This window comes from Pogona vitticeps, chromosome 1, assembly GCF_051106095.1.
Source record: "Pogona vitticeps strain Pit_001003342236 chromosome 1, PviZW2.1, whole genome shotgun sequence".
Taxonomy (NCBI): domain Eukaryota; kingdom Metazoa; phylum Chordata; class Lepidosauria; order Squamata; family Agamidae; genus Pogona; species Pogona vitticeps.
This window is the reverse complement of record NC_135783.1, coordinates 246,530,463-246,551,033: the sequence shown is the minus strand read 5'-3', so window position 1 is coordinate 246,551,033 and position 20,571 is coordinate 246,530,463. Positions and strand designations below refer to the sequence as shown.

The 20,571-nt window shown below is 41.6% G+C and overlaps 1 protein-coding gene across 2 annotated transcripts in view; it reads right to left on the bottom strand.

The window, feature by feature from the left end:
- Positions 1–20,571, bottom strand: part of DTX4 (deltex E3 ubiquitin ligase 4) — a 52,572-nt gene that overhangs the window by 10,827 nt on the left and 21,174 nt on the right. For both annotated transcript variants that reach the window (XM_078383544.1, XM_020792289.3), the window contains 5 exons: positions 10,706–11,465; positions 6,754–6,815; positions 5,540–5,701; positions 1,996–2,057; positions 864–1,016 (listed from right to left, as the gene is read on the bottom strand). In XM_078383544.1, the coding sequence (XP_078239670.1) occupies positions 864–1,016; positions 1,996–2,057; positions 5,540–5,701; positions 6,754–6,815; positions 10,706–11,465 (1,199 nt within the window). The remainder of the gene's footprint in view (positions 1–863; positions 1,017–1,995; positions 2,058–5,539; positions 5,702–6,753; positions 6,816–10,705; positions 11,466–20,571) is intronic.

The following is a 20,571-nucleotide window of genomic DNA, read 5'->3' as shown; positions in this document are numbered from 1 at the left end:
TTTCAGTAGGAGGAAAGACCAGTGTTGTACCTGGCATGCTCCACATCTGTTGCACTATAAAGGTAAAGGTAAAGGTTCCCCTTGACAATATTTGTCCAGTCATGTTCGACTCTAGGGGGCGGTGCTCATCCCCGTTTCCAAGCCACAGAGCCAGCGTTTTGTCCAAAGACAATCTTCCGTGGTCACATGGCTAGTGCGACTTAGACACGGAACACTGTTACCTTCCCACCGAGGTGGTCCCTATTTATCTGCTTGCATTTGCATGCTTTTGAACTGCTAGGTTGGCGGGAGCTGGGACAAGCGACGGGCGCTCACTCCATCGCATGGATTCGATCTTACGACTGCTGGTCTTCTAACCTTGCAGCACAGGCTTCTGCGGTTTAGCCCACAGCGCCCACCCACGTCTGTTGCACTATAGCTCTCATCAACTACACCTAGCATGCACAATGCTCTTTTCTAGTTAGAACTGAGATGAGATTTTTAGTCCTACATATCTTAATGGGGGAAGCCTGATATTGCAATTACTTTGTTTGATTCTGCCCTAGGGAGGTCTGGGTCACCCAGCTTTTTCTACAGGGAGAGAAAGGCATCATATATTCAATATGTTGAAACAGATTTGCAGAGGCCCCAAGTCTGTGTTGCCACCAGGGTGTACCCAGTAAGTGATTAATTCTTTAATCAGAAGACTGCTATATTTCCAAAGTTCTACATCACTGACATCTTCATCAGTCAGCACTGCAGAATACCAACAGTATTTGTTTGCTCTTCAGCATCAGTGTTCATGGGCATTAGCATCCACCTAATGGATGGTGTATCCTGCCATCTCCACTTTGAGAATTAAACAACCATCCCCAAAAACATACCTTGTTCCCATTATTGTACATGGCCACAAGGCAGTGAAGGTGGTACATGTGGCCACACTTGGAGAGCTTGCCCACCAAATCTGGCTTGACGGCTGGCTGAGGTCCCTTGTAGCCTGATGGGGCAGAAAGGCGTTCCATGCAGATGGTGCAGTCCTAAAAGATCAAAAAAAGTCAGGATACAGTATTAAACAAAGTACAATATATGTATGACCACGCACGCGGGCACACACACACTCACAGAGAGAAAAATCAGTCTGAAAGATGCCTGAGCTGGAACTCTTCCCACTTCCAATATCCTCTGTGGAAGCAACGAAACATAACTGGGCAAAACTCATTTATCTTCATGTCTGTGCCAAGAGTGAGCAAACCTGTGGCCCTCTAGCTTTTACTGGACCACAACTCACATTACCTCTCATCACTGCCAATGCTGGCCAGGGCTGATTGGGACATACAATTCAACAATACTTAAGAGAACCTGTGCCTGCTCCATTTCATCTTTCTCAATGGATGTTAATATCCAGAATAGTCTTTGCCCATATAAAACAGAGCTCAAAAGGACACAGAAATCTGCCTTCAAGCAGGTAAGGCTTTTGGCGGTATAGCCCAAGATTACTCGTTCTGAGCCACAGTGACTTCTCTATCTCTCTTCCTTGTTAGCACAGCCTCTATCAAGCCACTTTAATGTTACTAGCACCTTCGCCAAAACTCCCCTGCTCTATCCTTACTAATTATTTCTGAACCCCCAGCCCCTTGCTTCACCCTGAACTCATTTGCAGAATATAGATTATAAACCTGCTGGGCAAAGACTGACCCACTTTTCTATCCTGTTCAAAGCCCAGCACATCAATGCTAAATAAATGTTCTGCAGTAATAGCAAGACTAATGTTCTGAGTTGATACACAATGTACAATATAAAACAAAGCAAATGCGCAAAAACTGTGCACTGAGGAAAACACAAATTAGCAGCAAGAAGTCTGAAGTTTTTGTCAATCAAAGTCTCATATCCAAGCCTAGCATCTCAGCTGCTGTACTACAGTTCCCTGATTATACACACATAGATTGAGGTATTACTTTAGAGAAGGTGAACAGTAGAAAATGACTGAACAATTACTAAATAAAGAAACAGACTTACCTCATCAGGAGGATGGTGCACTTTCTGTAGGTACTTTTTCAATACTTCTTCAGGACTTTTACCTGGACAAGGGGAAGGAAAAGAGAGTGTTATCATGTTGGAGGTATAATTTCTGAGGGCTAATGATCAGGTAAAAGGCACAGAAGTATATCAGAGGGAGGCAAACCTCTTGCAGCTTTTTAAAGGATCAAAAGGATATATAAGGGAATTAGACGGATATGCCAAAGAGGAGTTAAGAAAGTCACATTCAAGACAAACAACTCAGAAGGATATCACAGTAGATGGTACAGAAAGTTTTTGAGCAAGCCATCAGAACCGACAGCCCCCCCCCAATTTGTTCTGTTCCAGCATACATTGTCCCCTAGGGTAAGCAAAGCATGGCCAGGCTTGAAGACAGATGGGAATGGATTTAGGCTATGTTGTCCAGAAAACCTTAACCATAGTTTGGTGTGACATCCAAAATATCAAACCAAGGCCTATGGTCAGTTGCCAAGACAGACTTATGTTTGAAATGAGTATGCAAAGAAGTTTGTTTTAACCGTGACTTGGTATGACATCCTAACTGATGAACTATTCTGTCTCCAGAAGCCTCCACACCCTAGAGATGCAAGTGTCAAATAAACAGAAAATGAAAGCATAACAAGTAACTCTCACTGGTAACTCTGTGAAAGATAATCTGCCAGGCACTCTGCCCAAAGATCAGCTAATGATTACCAGCACAACAGAAGTCACAGAGTAATTAACTGAGTCAAACAAGACCAGCAATTACATTCGTAGATCTTCGTAAAATTAAGAAATAGAGCAACTACGGAAGGACAACTCTCCAGTTCAAACTCTTCATTCCAATTCACTCTCAACTTCATCTCCATGCTCAAGCATGAAGTGTGCAAAAATAACCCATGGTGTGAGTGTACCTGTCTCTTGGTCCCTCACAGGGATGTTAAGATATTTCTAGAAAAGTCTCCATACCATTTGTAGCTGTAGTCTAAATCTGAGCTAAGCACTATTCCTCAATTATGTCCATGTCTACTCCAACTGATTTGTCCCTGTGATAGAAGGACATCCTGCCTTTTGCTGCTTCCACCCATGTTATCTCAGGCATTTGAGACCAACAAGTGAAGATTTGACCAGAACAAGGACCACAACTGAAGAATTGTCTTCTGAATAGATGGGCAATGATAGGCTATGGAAGAATTTTGGCCCAGCACTAAGAGAAAGTGAGTCTCCACAAGAAAGAAAAACTAACGAAGGGAGAATTAGTTACACAATATTCTTGCAGAGATTGAAAAGAAAACAATGTACCTTTATCCCACACCAACCTGCTTCCTTAATAACAGGAATTATGCCTTCTATGGGCATAAAGTGGCCAGACACTGGCTGGCATATAAGATCATCACATAAAATGCTCAGAAGACTTCTGTACCTGCTCAGCATCTACTGGCACCATGGCAGCATTCCCATATTGCCCAAACAGAATTCCCAAATAATTAGTTGCACAGGGTTGGCTCACTATATTTAAACTCGTATGGTAATGTTTTCTTATGTGCTCTACTAACTCCATCTCACTCTCTTTCAAAGGATTTCTAACTGTCTAGAACACTGCTGTCAAGATCAAACAGCTCTCCATCTTCCCCACAACATACAACCAGAGATGTGCTTAAAAAGAAAGTGCAACAACACACCACGGGCCCTGCATACCTAAGTTATGGAGGAATGGCTTTCACTAACACCCTTTGTACCTTACAACTATCTTTGGTAGCCAGTTTTCTCTTAGAACTATGCCTAGTTTAGTCACTTTGCAAACCTTTCGGTACAGGTTATGTTCGCTGACTGGGGATTGTACAATAGAACACAGAGTGAATCTCAGCAATAAAACTATAAAACTTTATTATTTTCAAAAACAGGAAGATCACGCCCACACACAAAGAATAAGTATAAAATGTTTCTCCCCAAGTAAACAAAAATAGCCTTCAGGAATACATTAAACAAAAACAGTTGCACTGTTAAAGATGTAAGCAGAATTATCCAAAGTACAAGCTAAGCAAAAGCAGGAATGTATAATATAACATAACCACCAAAAGCAACTTATAAGGAGAAGCTTCTCTGTTAAGCTGTTCAGGAAATGTTTATCTATCATAATACCTCTGTTTGACCTGGCCCAGTGAATATAAACTTCCACATCTATTGTGATGCCCAAATATGGACACTCCCTCATTCCACATTTTCTCTCTCCCTCATCGATATTGGCTGGGATTTATAAGAGGTGAAATTCAAAACATCAGAACACCAGGTTCCCTCTCCCACCTCTAATTTCTAATGTATGGGACGCTCTAGGAAATATAATCAGTACTGGCTGTGCGCCTATAAACATATTCTTCGTTTACATGGTTCTATGGCTGAGCCTGGATATCAGACTCATCAGCCTTATTATAAGGTGAGAGGCAAAAGACTGAATAAGATGCCTTCTTTGTTAACAGTATTATTCCAGCTTGTTTACAGACACACAAGAGACACCAGAACAACTGGTTAGGTGTTTGGCATATTCCTCCCTTTCCTCTGCAGGTCACACCGAAATATGGATTCTTATTTGTCAAGCAGATGTGAACAACTCTGGAGAAGGGACAATTATAAAAGGTGGAGGAAAAAAACATATCAGACATAGAGCACAGTATGCTTGCCACAGCTGGGTTGGGAAATTACAACAGGGTGGAGGACATGTATAAGTCAACAGCAGGAGACCTGTTAGGTAATGCAACAGATGGGAATCATCCAGGAGAAGCTTTTTTGGAAAAACACTGGTTGGATATCTGCCATCGTCTCTGGCTATCAACAGATTCAGCTGTACACTGAAGCGGGACATAGATGGGGGAACAGGAGGGAGCAGTGCAGGGGAACAAAATGAAGTCCTCTGAGAACAGCTTTTGAGCAACACCAATAGCAGAAATTTAAAAATATGTTCTTATTTTAGATGAGAACTCCTAGGGAATTTTGACTCCGAACAGTAACTTCACTGAACTCATACATCATAGGCAATCTTAAGAGAAACTGAGATGGGACTGAGGAAATAGTCTCTAGTCTAGTACTTGGGAAAACAAGAGTAAACTGTGCAAAGCAGAGAGTTATTGCAGGATTTCTGAGCAGACAAGTTCTAGGAGGAGCCAGTTAATGCTAACAGAGCAAAACACATGACTGACACCCTTGTACCAGAAGGCACGGGCAGCTTGGGATTGCACAGAGGGACTTTGGCTGAATGTGAATGAAATGAAGGAGGGGTGTGATATGATCACAAGATTTTATGTAACAAACTGAACTGTGACGTTCCTGTACATCTCAAACCATGGTTTGACTTTTTTCCCTGCACTTTGCATGGTTTTCATGATGTTGGAATTGTTATTTTCTGCAACGCACCCTTATATGAGAAGGGTGGGTACTTCTTCAACACTACAATGGGCTCGCCATGGCCTTTTGGTGCCTTCAAGGTGTACAATTCTATGAGAGCTGAAAAGATGCGTGTGTGTGGGGGGGGGGAATTCTCCATTCTTACCTTTCTTTGTCTGCTTTTTGGTAGTCTTGCGGCAAGAACTGGAAATTCCAGGTATGGGTTTGATTTCACTCTTACTGACCGGAGGGGGATGCAGAATCAGCTTTGGGGGTCGAGTGAGGCAAACAGGCAGCCCTGCAGCACTCATGAGGATCCCTGTGATTCCTGTGTGGGAGAGGGAAGAAAGGGGTCATTTGAGATACTGATTTGTCCTTATCCCCCCTTCATCCCACATGCTTCCCCAAATCCCCAGATACTCCATTCAAACATCCCCACATTCCAGAAAAATTAGAAATGAGAAAATCACCCATCCCACTCTCCAGTTTTCTCTGCAGGACATCCTAAACTTTTGGTTAGTGGTACTCTACAATCTGGGTCAAAGGGCAATTTTCCTCTTTGCAACTTCCACCTCTTATAATATATCACACAGTAAAAACCGGACCAAAACGAAAAGCTGATAAATTTCAAAGATCTAGGCTTGCTTTCCTTACACTAATGCCCTCTAGGCATGGGGAGTCATAACATTCAGGGTGCCTGAGGATGATGAACATTGCACTCTATAACATCTGAAAAGCACCCAATTGAGAGGGCTGACAATTGCTATTTTTTCCAAATTGAATTTCAAGTTTTAAAAAACATATGCTGAATATGTATCAATTGTTACCATGAAATACAAACAACAAAGTAAGCTATGCAATACTTCAAATGTATATCATTATTATTAGTTTTATTTGTATGCCGCATTTCTCCCAACAAGGGACCCAAGGCTGTATGTAGATACAGGTATACTAGAATGACAGCACAAATGTGTAGCCTGCATAATTAACTTGTAAACCGCCCAAAGAGTGCTTGAAGCACTATGGGGCGGTATATAAGCAGCACGCTTTGCTTTTTCTTTCCATATGCTGGACTACAACTGATGTCTTTTTCACCCTCTTAGAATATCATCACAACTTCATGAATAAACCAAAAGGCAGGAAGTATTTCCATGTCCCTATCACAGTGGTCTGATAAATACCTCTAAAATGCCTTCCAGTTCCTAGGCGTTCCCTTATTTAGGCCATATAACAGTCACAACTGTTTGGGGCCCAACAGTGACTTGTGGTCCACTGGGCACTGTACTCCTGCCCTACCTTTCTCATAGTTAAGCACGCATGCATATGCTGCTCAGAGTACAGACTGCTTCTTCCAGCCTTGCAGTGATTCTTCTTCCCTACCTGCCAATGCTGGGTTGACTGGGCTGGAGCCATTGAGATTTTTAACAGGAACTGTGGGAACCCTGTGAGGAAAAACATGGGGCTGTCAGAAGCAGCTATGGAGCAATTTTGTGCCAGAGAATTAAACAAATCATGGAAGGAGAATATTTCTAAACTTCAAAGGACATAGAATCCTGAAGAATGGAGCTGGAAGCACTGTGAAAGCTAAGCAAATGGCACATAACATTTTCCGCAGATACTACATGGGAAAAGCAAGTTCCTTTGTTCCTTTGATCCTCAGAGTAGTTTCTGTTAGGACCCCAAAAGTGATAGCACCATGCACCTGCCCAACAAGCCTGGCTGGTTACCTCCCTGCCTTCATTTGCTGGTAGCCTGAGGCTCAAAGACACTCCTCAACTGAGCAAGAAGACCCAGTCTGGGAGAGGTGGCACAGATGTATCTGAAAGAAGAGTGTGTGCCAGAGACAGGAAGGACTGGTTTGGTGAAAGAACAAATCTGTGAGTGTGACAGGCAAACAGCTCCTTAAATGGGAGTATGCATATATCTCTCTGTATGAAGAGACTGGGAAGGGGTCAGGTATGCACTGGAGATTGTCTGAGTTCTGAAATGCTTCATTTCTGGACTACCAGCTTCCAAAATCCACCCCTGGATCTGGGAGTTGTAGTTCAAAAAGGTAACTCATTCAGTCTGTGGTTCTTCCAGCCATAATGATCTTCTGCTTCTTCAAATCACAGACAGGATCAACTCTATCAGACTGGGAAATATATGAGCAAGGCAACAATGCGGAACAATCCTCACAGTGCAAAAATTCCTTTCTTTTTTCCAGAAAGCACTACTTCTTGCAGCACTTCAATTTAATGCTTATTTTCTGTCCCAAGATATGTTATTCTTCAGTTTTAACTGAAGCATCTCCTTTAGGTGCCTACCTATAGCTCTATACCAATCAGCAACAGCTTGATCAGCAGGACTAATCCTTTAAAATAATAAAAAAATAATAGTTATGTGCTGTCCCCTCATTTTGTGCCACTGCAAAATAGAGGAAGCCTTAAGAATTAAACAACTTTGGAAGGAGATTATTCCTAAATGTCAAAGGGCATATCAAAATCCTGAAGAATGGAGCCAGAGGCGCTGCGAAAGCTAAGAATATTGTGTGTTACATCTTCCACAGATACTACACGGCAATGATGGGGACAGCAAGTTTTGTGCCATTCTGTCATTTGGACTTATGGTGATTCTTTCCAGGATTTTCCAGATACGTATAACGTACTCAGAAATTATTTGCCACTCCCTTCTTTTGAGGGCACTCTGGGGCGTGCAGGTTGCCCAAGGCTACAGAGGCTAGCTCTTCTCCACAGAGACACAGTGGGGAGCTGAAACTCAAACTCTGGCTCTGTAGCCTGATACCTAACACACTGAGCTATCACATTTTATATTCCTTAAGTGCAAGAATACACATGAAGTAGTAAGCATCCATAACTGTCATGGAGAGAAGCTGTACAATGCTAATTTCTCCACCATGATATTCTTGCACAGCCACTACCTTGTTAATAGAGTTAGAAAGACAAAGATGGCATTTAATCTGCTTCCCTAAAAGATCGCTACATTACATCTTTCTCTGCTCTCAACCTTGCAGTACCCCTGCAAAATGTGAGAAGCGGATCGTAATCAAATTTAGATATGCATGAGGACACCTGAGAAAATTTAAAAGGAACTGGTAAATTTAAAAGAATGGTCTGATTAGGGTTTTATTTGTAGAGAAGGAACAGAACAGAGGATTCTGAAGCTTATGACTGAAGGAAATAAAAATTTGATTGGACAAAGATGTTACCTTGTGGTTAAAAGTGTATGCCCACAACTCTCTTAGCATGTGCCCATGTGACAGCTTTGTACACTCCTCACTCAAAACGACAGTGCAGGCATTGTCCCAATGACACCTCAGTTAAGTTCAAGGAGGACTGCAATATTTTATGTCAAGCTTTATCAGCAACTCAAGGCCACCAAAAGGCAACCCAGTTTGAAGAACTCTGCCTGTCTCTTGTCTTTCGTGACAGTCTTCCAGCCAAACCATGGCTTCAAATATTAGAAAGACCTGAATTTCAGACCACAAGTTAATATCATTTAAATATGACCATCGTAATTTTGCCTCTCAGACAAAAAAAGGGAAGTGCCGCCATTATGGAAGCATCTGGACTAAGGATAGATGCAAGTATGTATGAGAGAGCTGCGGGCTAGATTATAGACAGAGCAGGGGACCTTTTTAGCTGGACAATGGTTGCCATAGTGACAGACCAAGGCCTAGCTGGAGACAGAGAATTCTCTAATCTAAAGACAGCAGCATTTCCCCACCCTCCCCATTCGACAGTCCTCTTCTCACTGCTTCTTTCTCCAGCTCTTTAGAAACTGTGGTTGTGTCTCCAAAGTTATTCACAGGGCCTTTTGTTCTGAGAAACATCGCCTTGGCCCCTTCCTCCCTTACTCTCATCCATGGGAAAGTCTTTTTGGAAGGGTCACGGGCAGGGAGGGGGCTGCAACCAGGCGACAGAAGGCCGATGGCAAAGTCAGACAAAAGGGAAGAAACACGCTAATTAGACAGCCAAGAAAGAGTGTTTTGGTCAGAGTCGGGGAGATTGAGGATGGGGTGCCTTCTAGATTAGGCAACAGCCTGAATAGCTTTCTATAGGCCTTTTGATAGGAATCCTCCCCAGATCTGAAGAGGAGAGAAAGAGAATGTTTCTCTTCCTCATTAAAATTCAAAAGCAGTTTTCAGGCCTCCCCATTTTATGGTTAGAGAGGTCTGTGGCATTTGCTACAAGGATAGAGGGGGCCTGAGGAGGGTAGCATGGACGTGTCAGCCACAGGCAGTCTTAGCTCTTCATCAGGAATTTTTTGTATCACACTGGCAAGTGTCAACAGCATGCAGCACCAACACAGCTCTATTCCATTGCCAGGTTCCAAATGCACTTTTTGAGATTCTCAGTAGGATCCTTCATTTCCTAGGGATTTGTGTTCCACAGATATGACCAACTATCCTATTTTAGAAGTCCTTTTCTTTCTCCTCATCCCTAAAGCAATATTTTTACATTCCCAGCTTGTTTTTTTAGCACTACATTTTGAGGTACTAATTACTGGTTCATCAACTGAAAACTTTTGCCCTAACTGCACAAAAACGGAAACTTGGCTTTCCAGCAATATGGCAGGCAGTTCTAACATGAGATAAGGTTACAGTAGTTTGATTCATTCCTCTACACTGAATTCAGAGATAATAATCCAACACTGGCTTCAAGTATTATTGATTTTACAGTAACCCAGTAAGAGACTGGTGTTGGATGCCAACCTCCAAGGGCCAAACTACTTAGAAGGAGATCTTGAAAAAGAATTTCCCCAGATCATTCTTTTAACTAATAAGCCAATGTTCCATGGTAAAAATGCTGATCTTAAGAAGTAAGGATGCAACTAAAACTAGCAAAAGTTCTAATCTTCAACACAAAGGGTTTCTTGACACAGAAACTCCATAAAAAAAGAAAAAGGAAAAGAAACCTATCAACTGCTACAAGATTTTTCACTCCTATTCAAAGAAGAAATCGGCAATAACAAAAAACAAAACAAAACTTTTTGGTGCAAAAATGCATATTTTGCTGGAAAATGTTATTTTGCATAAAACCATATATTTGATGCAAATTGCAAGGATGTGGACACAAATGGGTTTCTGCAGATTCTCCATTTTAAAAAATTCTAAAATGTGAAAAATTTGCAAAAACTCTCATAATTTCACTGGATGGCAGGGAATCTTTACAATTGTTTCATTCTTACCCACAAGGATTAAACAAAAGAGGATCCACATTCCTGAAAAACTGTGGATCCCACACAAAAGTGAGGGGACAGCCAATGAAAGGAGTCTGCTGTGGAAAACCGGGGTGCTAGGCCTAGACAATAGCCATGGGCAGTTACTTACCCTGAAGCAATTAGCACACGGGACTGTGCAATAGCCAGGCGCTGCAGGTTGGTACGATTCAGTGTATTAAGGCTGGCACGTGTCACCTTGCCATTGGCACTGGGAGGGCTGGCAGGGGAAGTAGTGCTGGCGAGTGCTGGTGTGCTTGCTGCCTGCCTCCGGGTCACTTGAGAAGCCAAGGTCTTCAAGGAGCTGCGCATGGTGGCTGTTCCATCTTGGGGTTTGTGAACTGATGCTGGAGTGGGGAGTTTAGCGCTACCAGAAAGGGAGACAGCTTTCCTTGGGGGGAGTGGCGGCTGCTGCTGCTGCAGCTGCTGCTGGCTGGCCACAGCTCCAGGTCCTCCGTAGCTTCCAGTCGCTACTGCTGCCTTGATGCTCATGACCAGAAGACACTGCGGACAAGTGCAGGCAGGTGCAGGGGGCGTACTGGCTACCCCGGGGCTTGTTGGCCATGACTGGGATTTAGGCAAGGTGCCAGTGACCAACGGATAGACCATGTCAAGGCGACGGCGAACACGACGCTTGCGTTGTGTCTGACGATTGATCTGTCCCATTGTGCTGAAGTCTATGATGTAGCAGAAGCCAATAGATGTGAGATCAATCCAGGGATGTTGTTTCTCATAGGCATGCTGGATGGTGATGCCCACCTCCATGTCATAGGGGGTCCAGGTGCCATTGTCATTCTCCCACTCCCACACCACGCCCTTCCCTGGTGCTGACGAGGGGTCATAATAGCTGCGCCGCACTGGGCGAATGGTGCCTGCAAAGATAGGAACAAGAAGCAGGTAACAAAAGGATGTCCAGTTACAGCTCTGGGTCACAGAAGCACACATGGAGAGGGATGCTGTAAGGAAAAGGTTACTTCAGGAAGTCTAGAGAGGAAAGAGAGCCAGTAGGCTCTTTCAGCTAGTCAACAGTTAAGAAAACACAGTCTGAAGCTTCATTACTCACAAACTAATCTGGTAATCTTAGGCAAGTTTCATTTTTCTCAGCCTCTAGAAACTCTATACAATATGGGGATAACCTTATTAATCTACCTTACTGGGGTATTGAAAGGACTGCTGAGCTCATCTATCTTAAACATCCATGACCATCTTAGAACTGCAGAGCTGGAAGAGACCCTATAGATCATTTAGTTCAGCCCCTGTCAAAGAGGCACAGTAGGGAATCAAACTACTGCACCAACCTCTGGCTTAGCAGTCAGATACCTAAACCACTGAGCTATCCAACAAGCACGTGCAAGCAGTAAGTAAGGATTAAAGAGAAACTGAAAAGGCTACCAAACTAGGTCCTACACATTAGGCTCCATCTTTCTGCCCATCACATAAGAAACTGTAAAAAGGTGTGCCTGCAGAACACCAGTTTTTCAAGCTTACTGCAGAGGTGGGCGATGGCACTATATAACTTCATTTGGCAATTAGGAAGTGGACAGGATCTGGATCTTGACTGACAGAGAGCATGTGGGAAGCTCGGCTGAGTTTTAAAGACAAATATCAGCAAAATCCAAATACATAAGCTCTGCTACCTCATGAGCTCAAGTTCCATTCCACTGCTTTGTCTAAATATGCAACATTTAAGTCAATGGCTGAAATCCTATTGCTTAGTGTACTCACAATTAGAAGAGACCCACTGAACCAATGGGGATTTGGTGAGTCAACTGCTCCATTATATTCCATTGATTCAATGGGCCTACTCTAGTTGCAGTTTATAGGATATCAGCCACTGATTAGATGAAGCCCCATCAGTTTTTGAAGCCCCTGCTTCAAATTCATAATCACTGTGTTTGTATGGAAGCAAAATGTCACCTTCTAACTTTGACTGGACTGTACAAGATCTCTCACTTGGGTTTCATCCCAGAGCAGATGTGTTCTGTAATTAAACTGAAAACCATGAAGACATTACCAAACACTTGTTATTTCTACCATTCTCATTATTCTGATACTAGGTGATTATATATTGAAAAATTATATATTTGCATAATACAATATGCAATTGAAATTACTGCTTTCTATACAGTTCTGTGATTCAGGGATTATTTTGCTGTATTGGTGCAAAAGTTACTGATGTACACATTTGTGAACCATGCTGCACTCCCTTTTTCATGTTTTATCTGATCTTAAACCACATTGTCAGTCCTTGCTGTCATGGAAAGGCAACACTGAATATGCGAGCAATGCAATCTTGAAATGGAAGGATATCTGGTGGTCTGATGGGAGCTTTATGCACTCTTCGTCAATAAACTTGTAACGTATTCTTGTGTTTTTCCATGAGGGACCATTATTAGCTAAGGACGCTACATGTACTTACTGTGCACACGGAAAAATTCTACTCAGTGTAATTATTATGTAAAGAAATAGAGAAAGACAAAGGGGAAAAGGCAAGACATCTCTTTCAGAAAATCTGAGAAATGAAAGGGTAATTAAAGCCTAGATTAGGAATGTTGAATGGCCAACAGAGAAGCACACCTATCTGAGCTGGAGAAAATAAAGAGAAGGTGGAAACAATATACTGAAGACCTATACAGAAGAGACAAAAGGATGACAGACTCCTTTGAAGCCTAGAATGAAGGACCTGCAGTTTTACAAAGTGAAGTAAAAGCTGCACTGAAAGCATTAAGAAGAAATAAATAACTAGGAGTAGATGGAATAGTGACACAACTATTTGATGCCACAGAGAATGAATCTGTCAACATCTTAACAAGAATATGTCAACAAATATGGAAAACAGAACAATGATCCAGTAACTAGAAATGCTCAATACACATTCAAAACCCTGAGAAAGGAGATGCCAAGGAGTGCAGTAACTATAGGACCATTGCTTTAATTTCTCATGCAAGCAAAGTGATATTCAAGGTGCTGCAACAAAGGCAAAACTTATATGAAGCGAAAAACATCTGGTATTCAAAATGGATTTCAAAAAGGAACGTACACTTGAGATCACGTTGCAAATATCCAGTGGCTACTGGAGAGCACCAAAGAATTTCAGAAAGTCAGTGTATGTTTTATAGCACAGGTTCCAAACCTGGGGGTTCATAAAGTGTTTTCTGGGGGATCACCACACTTAAACAAACCAGTAGTTTCTATCTGCATGCCTATGATGAAGCTAATAGGTTACTAGTTGCTTTGCTTTCTCAATAAGGGTTAGAGGCACTGAGTTGGGTTCCGAGAGATGACGGGAGTGGGCTGGGTTGGTGGGATGAAGTGTGCAATCAAAAAGAGCCCCTTTCTTTCTTTTTTTCTTCCTCCAAAGAAATGCAGGGATTCTCCTTTCTTAAGTGCTGCCTCTCCCTTCCAGGACCTGGAGATTCCCTCCCCAATTGTGCCTGAAGGTGATGTTGATTGATCCCTCCCAGCTGGACTAGGGAAGCTAGGAAAGCTGTGGACAGAGTAGGAGCAGGCAGAACCCAAATTGCAAGCCCAGCAAAGCAGAGGGGAGAGGACTCTCCCCATCAGGCAGTAGATATCTGTTATGTGCTATCAAATTGCTGCTACTTTGGGGAGGTTCTATTAATTAATGCTCCCTCAGGGCCCCCAAAACCTCACTCCTATAGTCAAAAGCCCTGCTGCAGTCTTGTATAATAAAGACTGTGGTTTATATATTGAGTCAATCCATCTCAAGTTGTCTTCCTCTTTTCCAATCATTATTGTCTTTTCCAAGGAATTTCGTTTTCTCACAATGGTTTAGTTGTTGTTAAGTCGTGTCCGATTCTTCATGACCTCATGAACCAAAGCACACCAGGCCCTCCTGTCTTCCACAATGGTTTATCCACTGAAAATGCGTTTTTATGCAAATGTAGCGGGGACTGCAGGTTATTTGGCTATTATAGAAGGGGGCTACAACTAGCAAAATGTTGGGAAACACTGCTTTATCAGTTACAGCAAAGCCTTTTATTGTGTGGATCATAAGAAACTATGGATCATTCTCTGAAAGGAATTAGTGTGCCTCAACACGTGATTGTCTTGATGCATAACTTGGATTGTGAACAAGAAGCAACTGTTAGAACAGTATTGGAGAGACAGAATGATTTCCTATAGGCAAAGGTGTCAGACAAGGGTGCATTTTATCCCCTACTCTGTTCAATTTGAATGCAGAAGATATCACATGGAAAGCTGGACTACATTTGGATGAAGGAGGAATGAAAATTGGTGGAAGAAACATCAGTAATAATCTAAGATACACAGATGACACCATCTTATGAACAGAAAGCAACAATGACTTGAAATTTGTGTTAGGAAAGTGGTAGAAGGAAGTGCCAAAGCAGGACTGCAGTTGAATGTTACAGCAACAGGCATGAATACAGAAGAACTACACAACTTTAGCATTGAAAATGAAAAAAATGAAATAGTGAAAGATTTTGTATACCTTAGTTAAATTATCAAACAATGACTGCAGCCAAGAAATCAGAAGAAGGCTTGAGACTCAGAAGGCGGGCAATAAAGGAATTTAAAAAGATAACTAAGTGTAAAGATGTGTCACTAGGGACAAAGATCATGCACACACTTGTATTTTTGAACACCACATATAGGTGTAAAAGCCGGAGAGTTAAAAAAGTTGATAGCAAAAATTTGATTTGTTCAAATGCTGCTGTGGAGGATAGTTTTTTGTGGAAACCCTGGACTGTCAGAAAGATGAACAGTTGGGTTACAGAGCAAATCAAGCCTAAACTATTTAGGGAGGCAAAAATGCTGAAACTGAGGCTTTCATACTTTTGGCACATCTTGAGAAGGCAGAATTCTCTAGAAGAGACAAAAATGTTGGGAGATGTTGAAGGCAGCAAGAAAAGAGGAAAATCAAAGATGAGATGGACTGACTCCCTAAAGGAAGCCATAAGCTTGAGTTTAAAAGAGCAGAGCAGGGCTGTTGAGGACAGGATATTTGGAAGATTGCTTATTCATAGGGTCATCATTAGTAGCAGGTAAGTGGTGACACATAACAACAACAACAACAACAACAACAACAACAACAACAACAACAACAACAACAACAACAACAACAACAACAACAACAACAACAACAACAACAACAACAACAACAACAATTAACCCCCTCTTCCTCCCACATGTTTTCACAGTAAAACAAGGTTCCCTCCAAGCTGGGTGTACACACCTCCCTCCATGCAGCTGTCTTTCTCCTCCACGCAGCAATTGTGTTAGGTTCTAGTGGCAACAGAACTGTGCGTGCATGGGGGCAGAGTCACGCGCTCAGGAGCAAAGTCACAAGAGAGAAAGGCAGAGCTGAAAGTTAGAGGGTACATTGCAGTGAAATAAATCTTTATGGTTTCCAGTAATATATAAATTAGTCTTGACGATGAATCTTACTACTTTGAATGTGTTTTGGTATTACTTTTATTTTTAGTATGGTATTTGTTTGATCCTTTTCATACTTGTATACCAACCATTGTTAGCTTTAAATACTGTCTTTTAAGGGTCCATGGAGAAAGACATGGTAAAAATATTTTAAATATATAATTAAATCCTAACCCATACTTATTTTTTCTAATATCACTGGCCCATGCCAAAGAGATGAACAATCCTCAGTTGCCAAGCCCTTTCCAAACTCTCTTAGCGACCATATTCTTGCCAAAGAACTTCAAACACTTTGGCCCACTTGGAAGAAGAATCAAGTACACATATGCTCCTTCACACATTTATTCTGGGCACACTATTTGCCTTATAGTCCCTGCCTTTGTGTTTCTGGCACTCCAATCATGTCATTTATTACAGTTCAGAATTCTAGGTGCTACTTAAATAACAACTGGATACTCCAGAGACAAAACTCTGGTAGAAAACAAGGAAATCCCAGCCACCCCCATAGTTCCACAGACAATCCTCTCAATAAACACATCTTACTCTTCCTGGGCAAAATTATCCAAAGCCTGAGTTTGGTAACCTTCTTAATACCACTACTATTGACTAATTATGACAATAGCATTAATGTCTGCCAGTGGTGTTTAGATAACGGAATGATCCCACCAGATATTCACTGACAAAAGACACTCATAATATTCCTGTTAAGGAAATCACACCCAGTCACAAATATTTACACAACCTGCAACTGCTGCACTGTTGTTGTTCCACTGCTGCTATTAACCTTTGTTCCCACAAAGTTGTGCATTGCTATGTTTATACAGCCAGCTACAGAAAGCACATGATATTCCCTGGACAATTTGGCTGCAAATACTGTATAGGCCTGCAGTACTTTTGTATGTTTTACTTTTAAATATCTAGCTTTATCTTCCTCTGCATACTGAAATATGCTCCATGGTGGGAAAAAGTATGTGGATAGTTATAATAAACTATTGACCAGAAATACTACTAATAATATAATACTAATTTACTAAAAGTAAATTACCATAGCAGATAATATATGGATTCTCACAGGAGGTTATAAGTGCATATGACATTCCAAAATACAGACATATACAACATTCTACCACACAGAGAAAGTATCTTGAGGCTTCTGACACACCGTCCTATTTCATCCACAGAACTTGCCCATTGAGATTTCAGGACTATTTTATCTACTCCTGTAGAGTTAATGGACTCAAAACTAATCAGATTAGGTACATTCTCGAGCATTAAATCCATGGCTCTCATACTGAGGGGTGGGCCTTCCAAAGGAGATACGGGTGGTTGCTAGGGAAAGTATAAGGCCTGCTCCCCAGACACTGGCAACAGCCTCACTTTTCTCCTTGTGTGGCTCAGAGCACAGCTACACATTAGAAGGAAAACTCAGGGTTCCTAACGTCATTTTTGCCTCATAACACCATTGTAGGTGAAGAAAATGCGGCCGAGGATTGGTGGGCACAATTAGAAACATTTACTGCAAATACAGGATCCACTACTGCCTGCCACTTTTCAGCTGTATCTGATGCCAGGGCATAGTCTGAGAGCTCAGAACTTCCCAAGCCAGCATGTTCTGATTTTTATTTATTTATCACACTGCCCATTCTGGCTAGGGGATTCTGCAAGTTGTAGGCTACCAGTTCAAGACAGTGGCTTTCAAAAAGCTAGCTGTTTTAGCAGGTATAACAAAAAATAATGTATGCTGTCTGATTTCTGGAGTACAACATTCAGGTCAGAGATATATGATATACATGGTGTCTGCAGTTGTGGGGTGGTATCATACCAAAATGAGATAAAGAAAACAACAATTGTATTATTAACGTGGGCATTGAACTTAAAAGTATTTGTTACATGTGATAACCAATGACGCTGGGGACCAATCCGATAGGTCCTCCTTAGTGGCTGTGTTGCTGCATAATTTGAAAAAATGTCAACTAAGAAGAAATAGTAAGGCAAAATGACAGTAATAAAAAAATAAACTCAAAACTAGCAGTATGATTTTACTAAGCTGAGCCCTGCTAGATCATGTGGTGAATGAGATTATGACGTTAAATAATACAATGCACACTGTACATTACTGTAAGACAGCATCAGCCTTTATGTGATCCATGGGTGTCTATCATATAAAAAGGACTAGGCATCCATCTGCAATTGCACTGATCCCCAGACCATTTGGGGGTCCAAACTAAGGCACTCACTTTAACCTTTAAACGCCTTAAAGGCTTGGGTATATGATAACCACAAGATCACTTTCACTCACATACCTCTGTTTGTATCTCACAGTCTTTCACAGGAGTCCTCTGCTGGCACTCAAATGGAGCAAGGCATGTAGGCACAAGCAGAAGAACCCCACACGTGCAATGCCCTCTTCATCGGGCACCTTCTTAATTCACCCATCAGTGCTAGATTATTTTTCTCTATGTTTTCAAGATCTCTGTGATATTAATTTCTAAATGACTGTTCACAGGTGCTTCTACTACCTGAAACTGCTCATGCTGCCAAAGGTTATTTTACAATTTCACCTGCCTTTGATTTCAGAGCAATCAAGAGAACAATGCCCCTGGGCAGCCTTATGTAAATACTGGCCAGGATCCAACAGGATGCTTCATGGAAACCAAAACTACTATGCAGGCCTGAGAAATTCTCTAGATACTTTTTTTTGCGGGGGTGGAGAAGAGGGTTTGAGGAGGATGGGTGTGGAGGGCAAGAAAGTTATTTTGCTCTGATGCGCATCCACTACCACAACACTGGTTGTATGTAAACAAACAAACACTATCTCATTCTAAGCTCTTCAGTACAAAATATAGGATTTAACTAGTTTCATTAACATACACTGCCTAGGTATCTCTGATGGTAAAAATCAAAGCCTTGCTCATTATCCAAAGCAAGCAGCTGTATGGCCCATAACTGTCGATACATCACTTATCTGTATCCACCTCTTGAACTGATGAGTCTCACTCTTTTACAGTGGACCCTTGACTTACAGACGGCTTGACTTACAGACTTTTTGAGTTACAGACTTCTCTGGCCGCAAAATTTAGGTTTGACTTGCAGACTCAGATTTGACTTACAGACCAGAAAAAAACCAAAATGGAACAAAAACGGCCTGTTACGGGATTAATCGGTTTTCAATGGAGACTTGACTTACAGACTTTTTGACTTGAGAACCGCCTTCCAATACGGATTAAATTCTCAAGTCAAGACCCCACTGTATACAGAATTGACATGCAAGTAAGATAATTATTACCAGAGGGCTTCATCACCAAAAGCCACCTTTTTCAAATTTCTCAAGAATGACAGCACACACCAGGCCCAAACACTGCCTATATCGTGGAGAGCATCAAGTCAGTGAGGAGAGTCAATAGTAGAAAGTTACTACAATTCCTCCAAAAGCGATTTTAGCCTTAACTAAGTTGTAAACAATGTCATAGAGAAGCCATGATCTACCAATCAAACTATTCAACAGGAAGGGCAAAAGGTCACTGCAAGCTATCGATCGAATGCATTTATTAAGATTGAACTTTTTGTTGCAACAAAGCTTCTTTCACCTCAACTCACTGGGTTTCTAAGGGTTTGAAAGCTTTTCAAGAAACATGGGACCAGTACAGAGCCATGGAAGGCATACAGGTGGCTCTGCCCTCATAGGCGGTACTACCAAAAGGCCTTCAACTTCCACTTGATAACGCCAGTATAGTATAGTACAATGGACAAATATCTTAGTCAGTAGTTATTTTCTGCAGACAATGTTGAGATATTAAGAAGACACAGGGAACCAAAGCTACATATATTTATAGTTCTATTTTCATATATATGAAGATGGCTTGTACACTGAGGTGGGGGGGTCAAGTCAAAACATTTACCAGAGTGTCCCCCTTCCTCCTGTCACAAACTGCCTATGCCTTGATATTATTCAAAATAGCATTAAATAAAAAAGAAAGAAAAGTATGGGTTCTGTGAAATTTGTGGAAAGGAATAGTTATATTTACACTTAGAATCTCTTCTTATCAGCCACACCTCAAACTGTTATTTATTTATTTATTTATTTATTTATTTATTTATTCATTCATTCATTCATTCATTCATTCATTCATTCATTCATTCATTTATACATACCCCACCCATCTGGTCTAAAAGACCACTCTAAGTGGCTATAACTCTGTCTCCAACTCTGCACTCTCCCCAGACATACTTTTCAACCCAACGTCTCCCTGTTCTCTAACCCCCTAAAATGTCAAATTATATCTTGTGGTACAGTTACAAATTTGGAAGCCCAAGTACCAACATGATCATCACTATAGCCAGTGTTCCACCATAAGGAGAGTCTAAAACATGCAACCAGCTGGATCAGTCCATACCAACAAATGAGAAGCAGGTGATTCGTGAAGCAAATACTAGCTCCTGATTGCCCTACCATATGTTCTCCTACAAATGGGCCTTGAGTTTGTTTAGAGGTTCTAGCAAGGAACACAGCTATCATATACCCTTAACCAAAGAACGATACTGTACATTCCTTTTATCTGG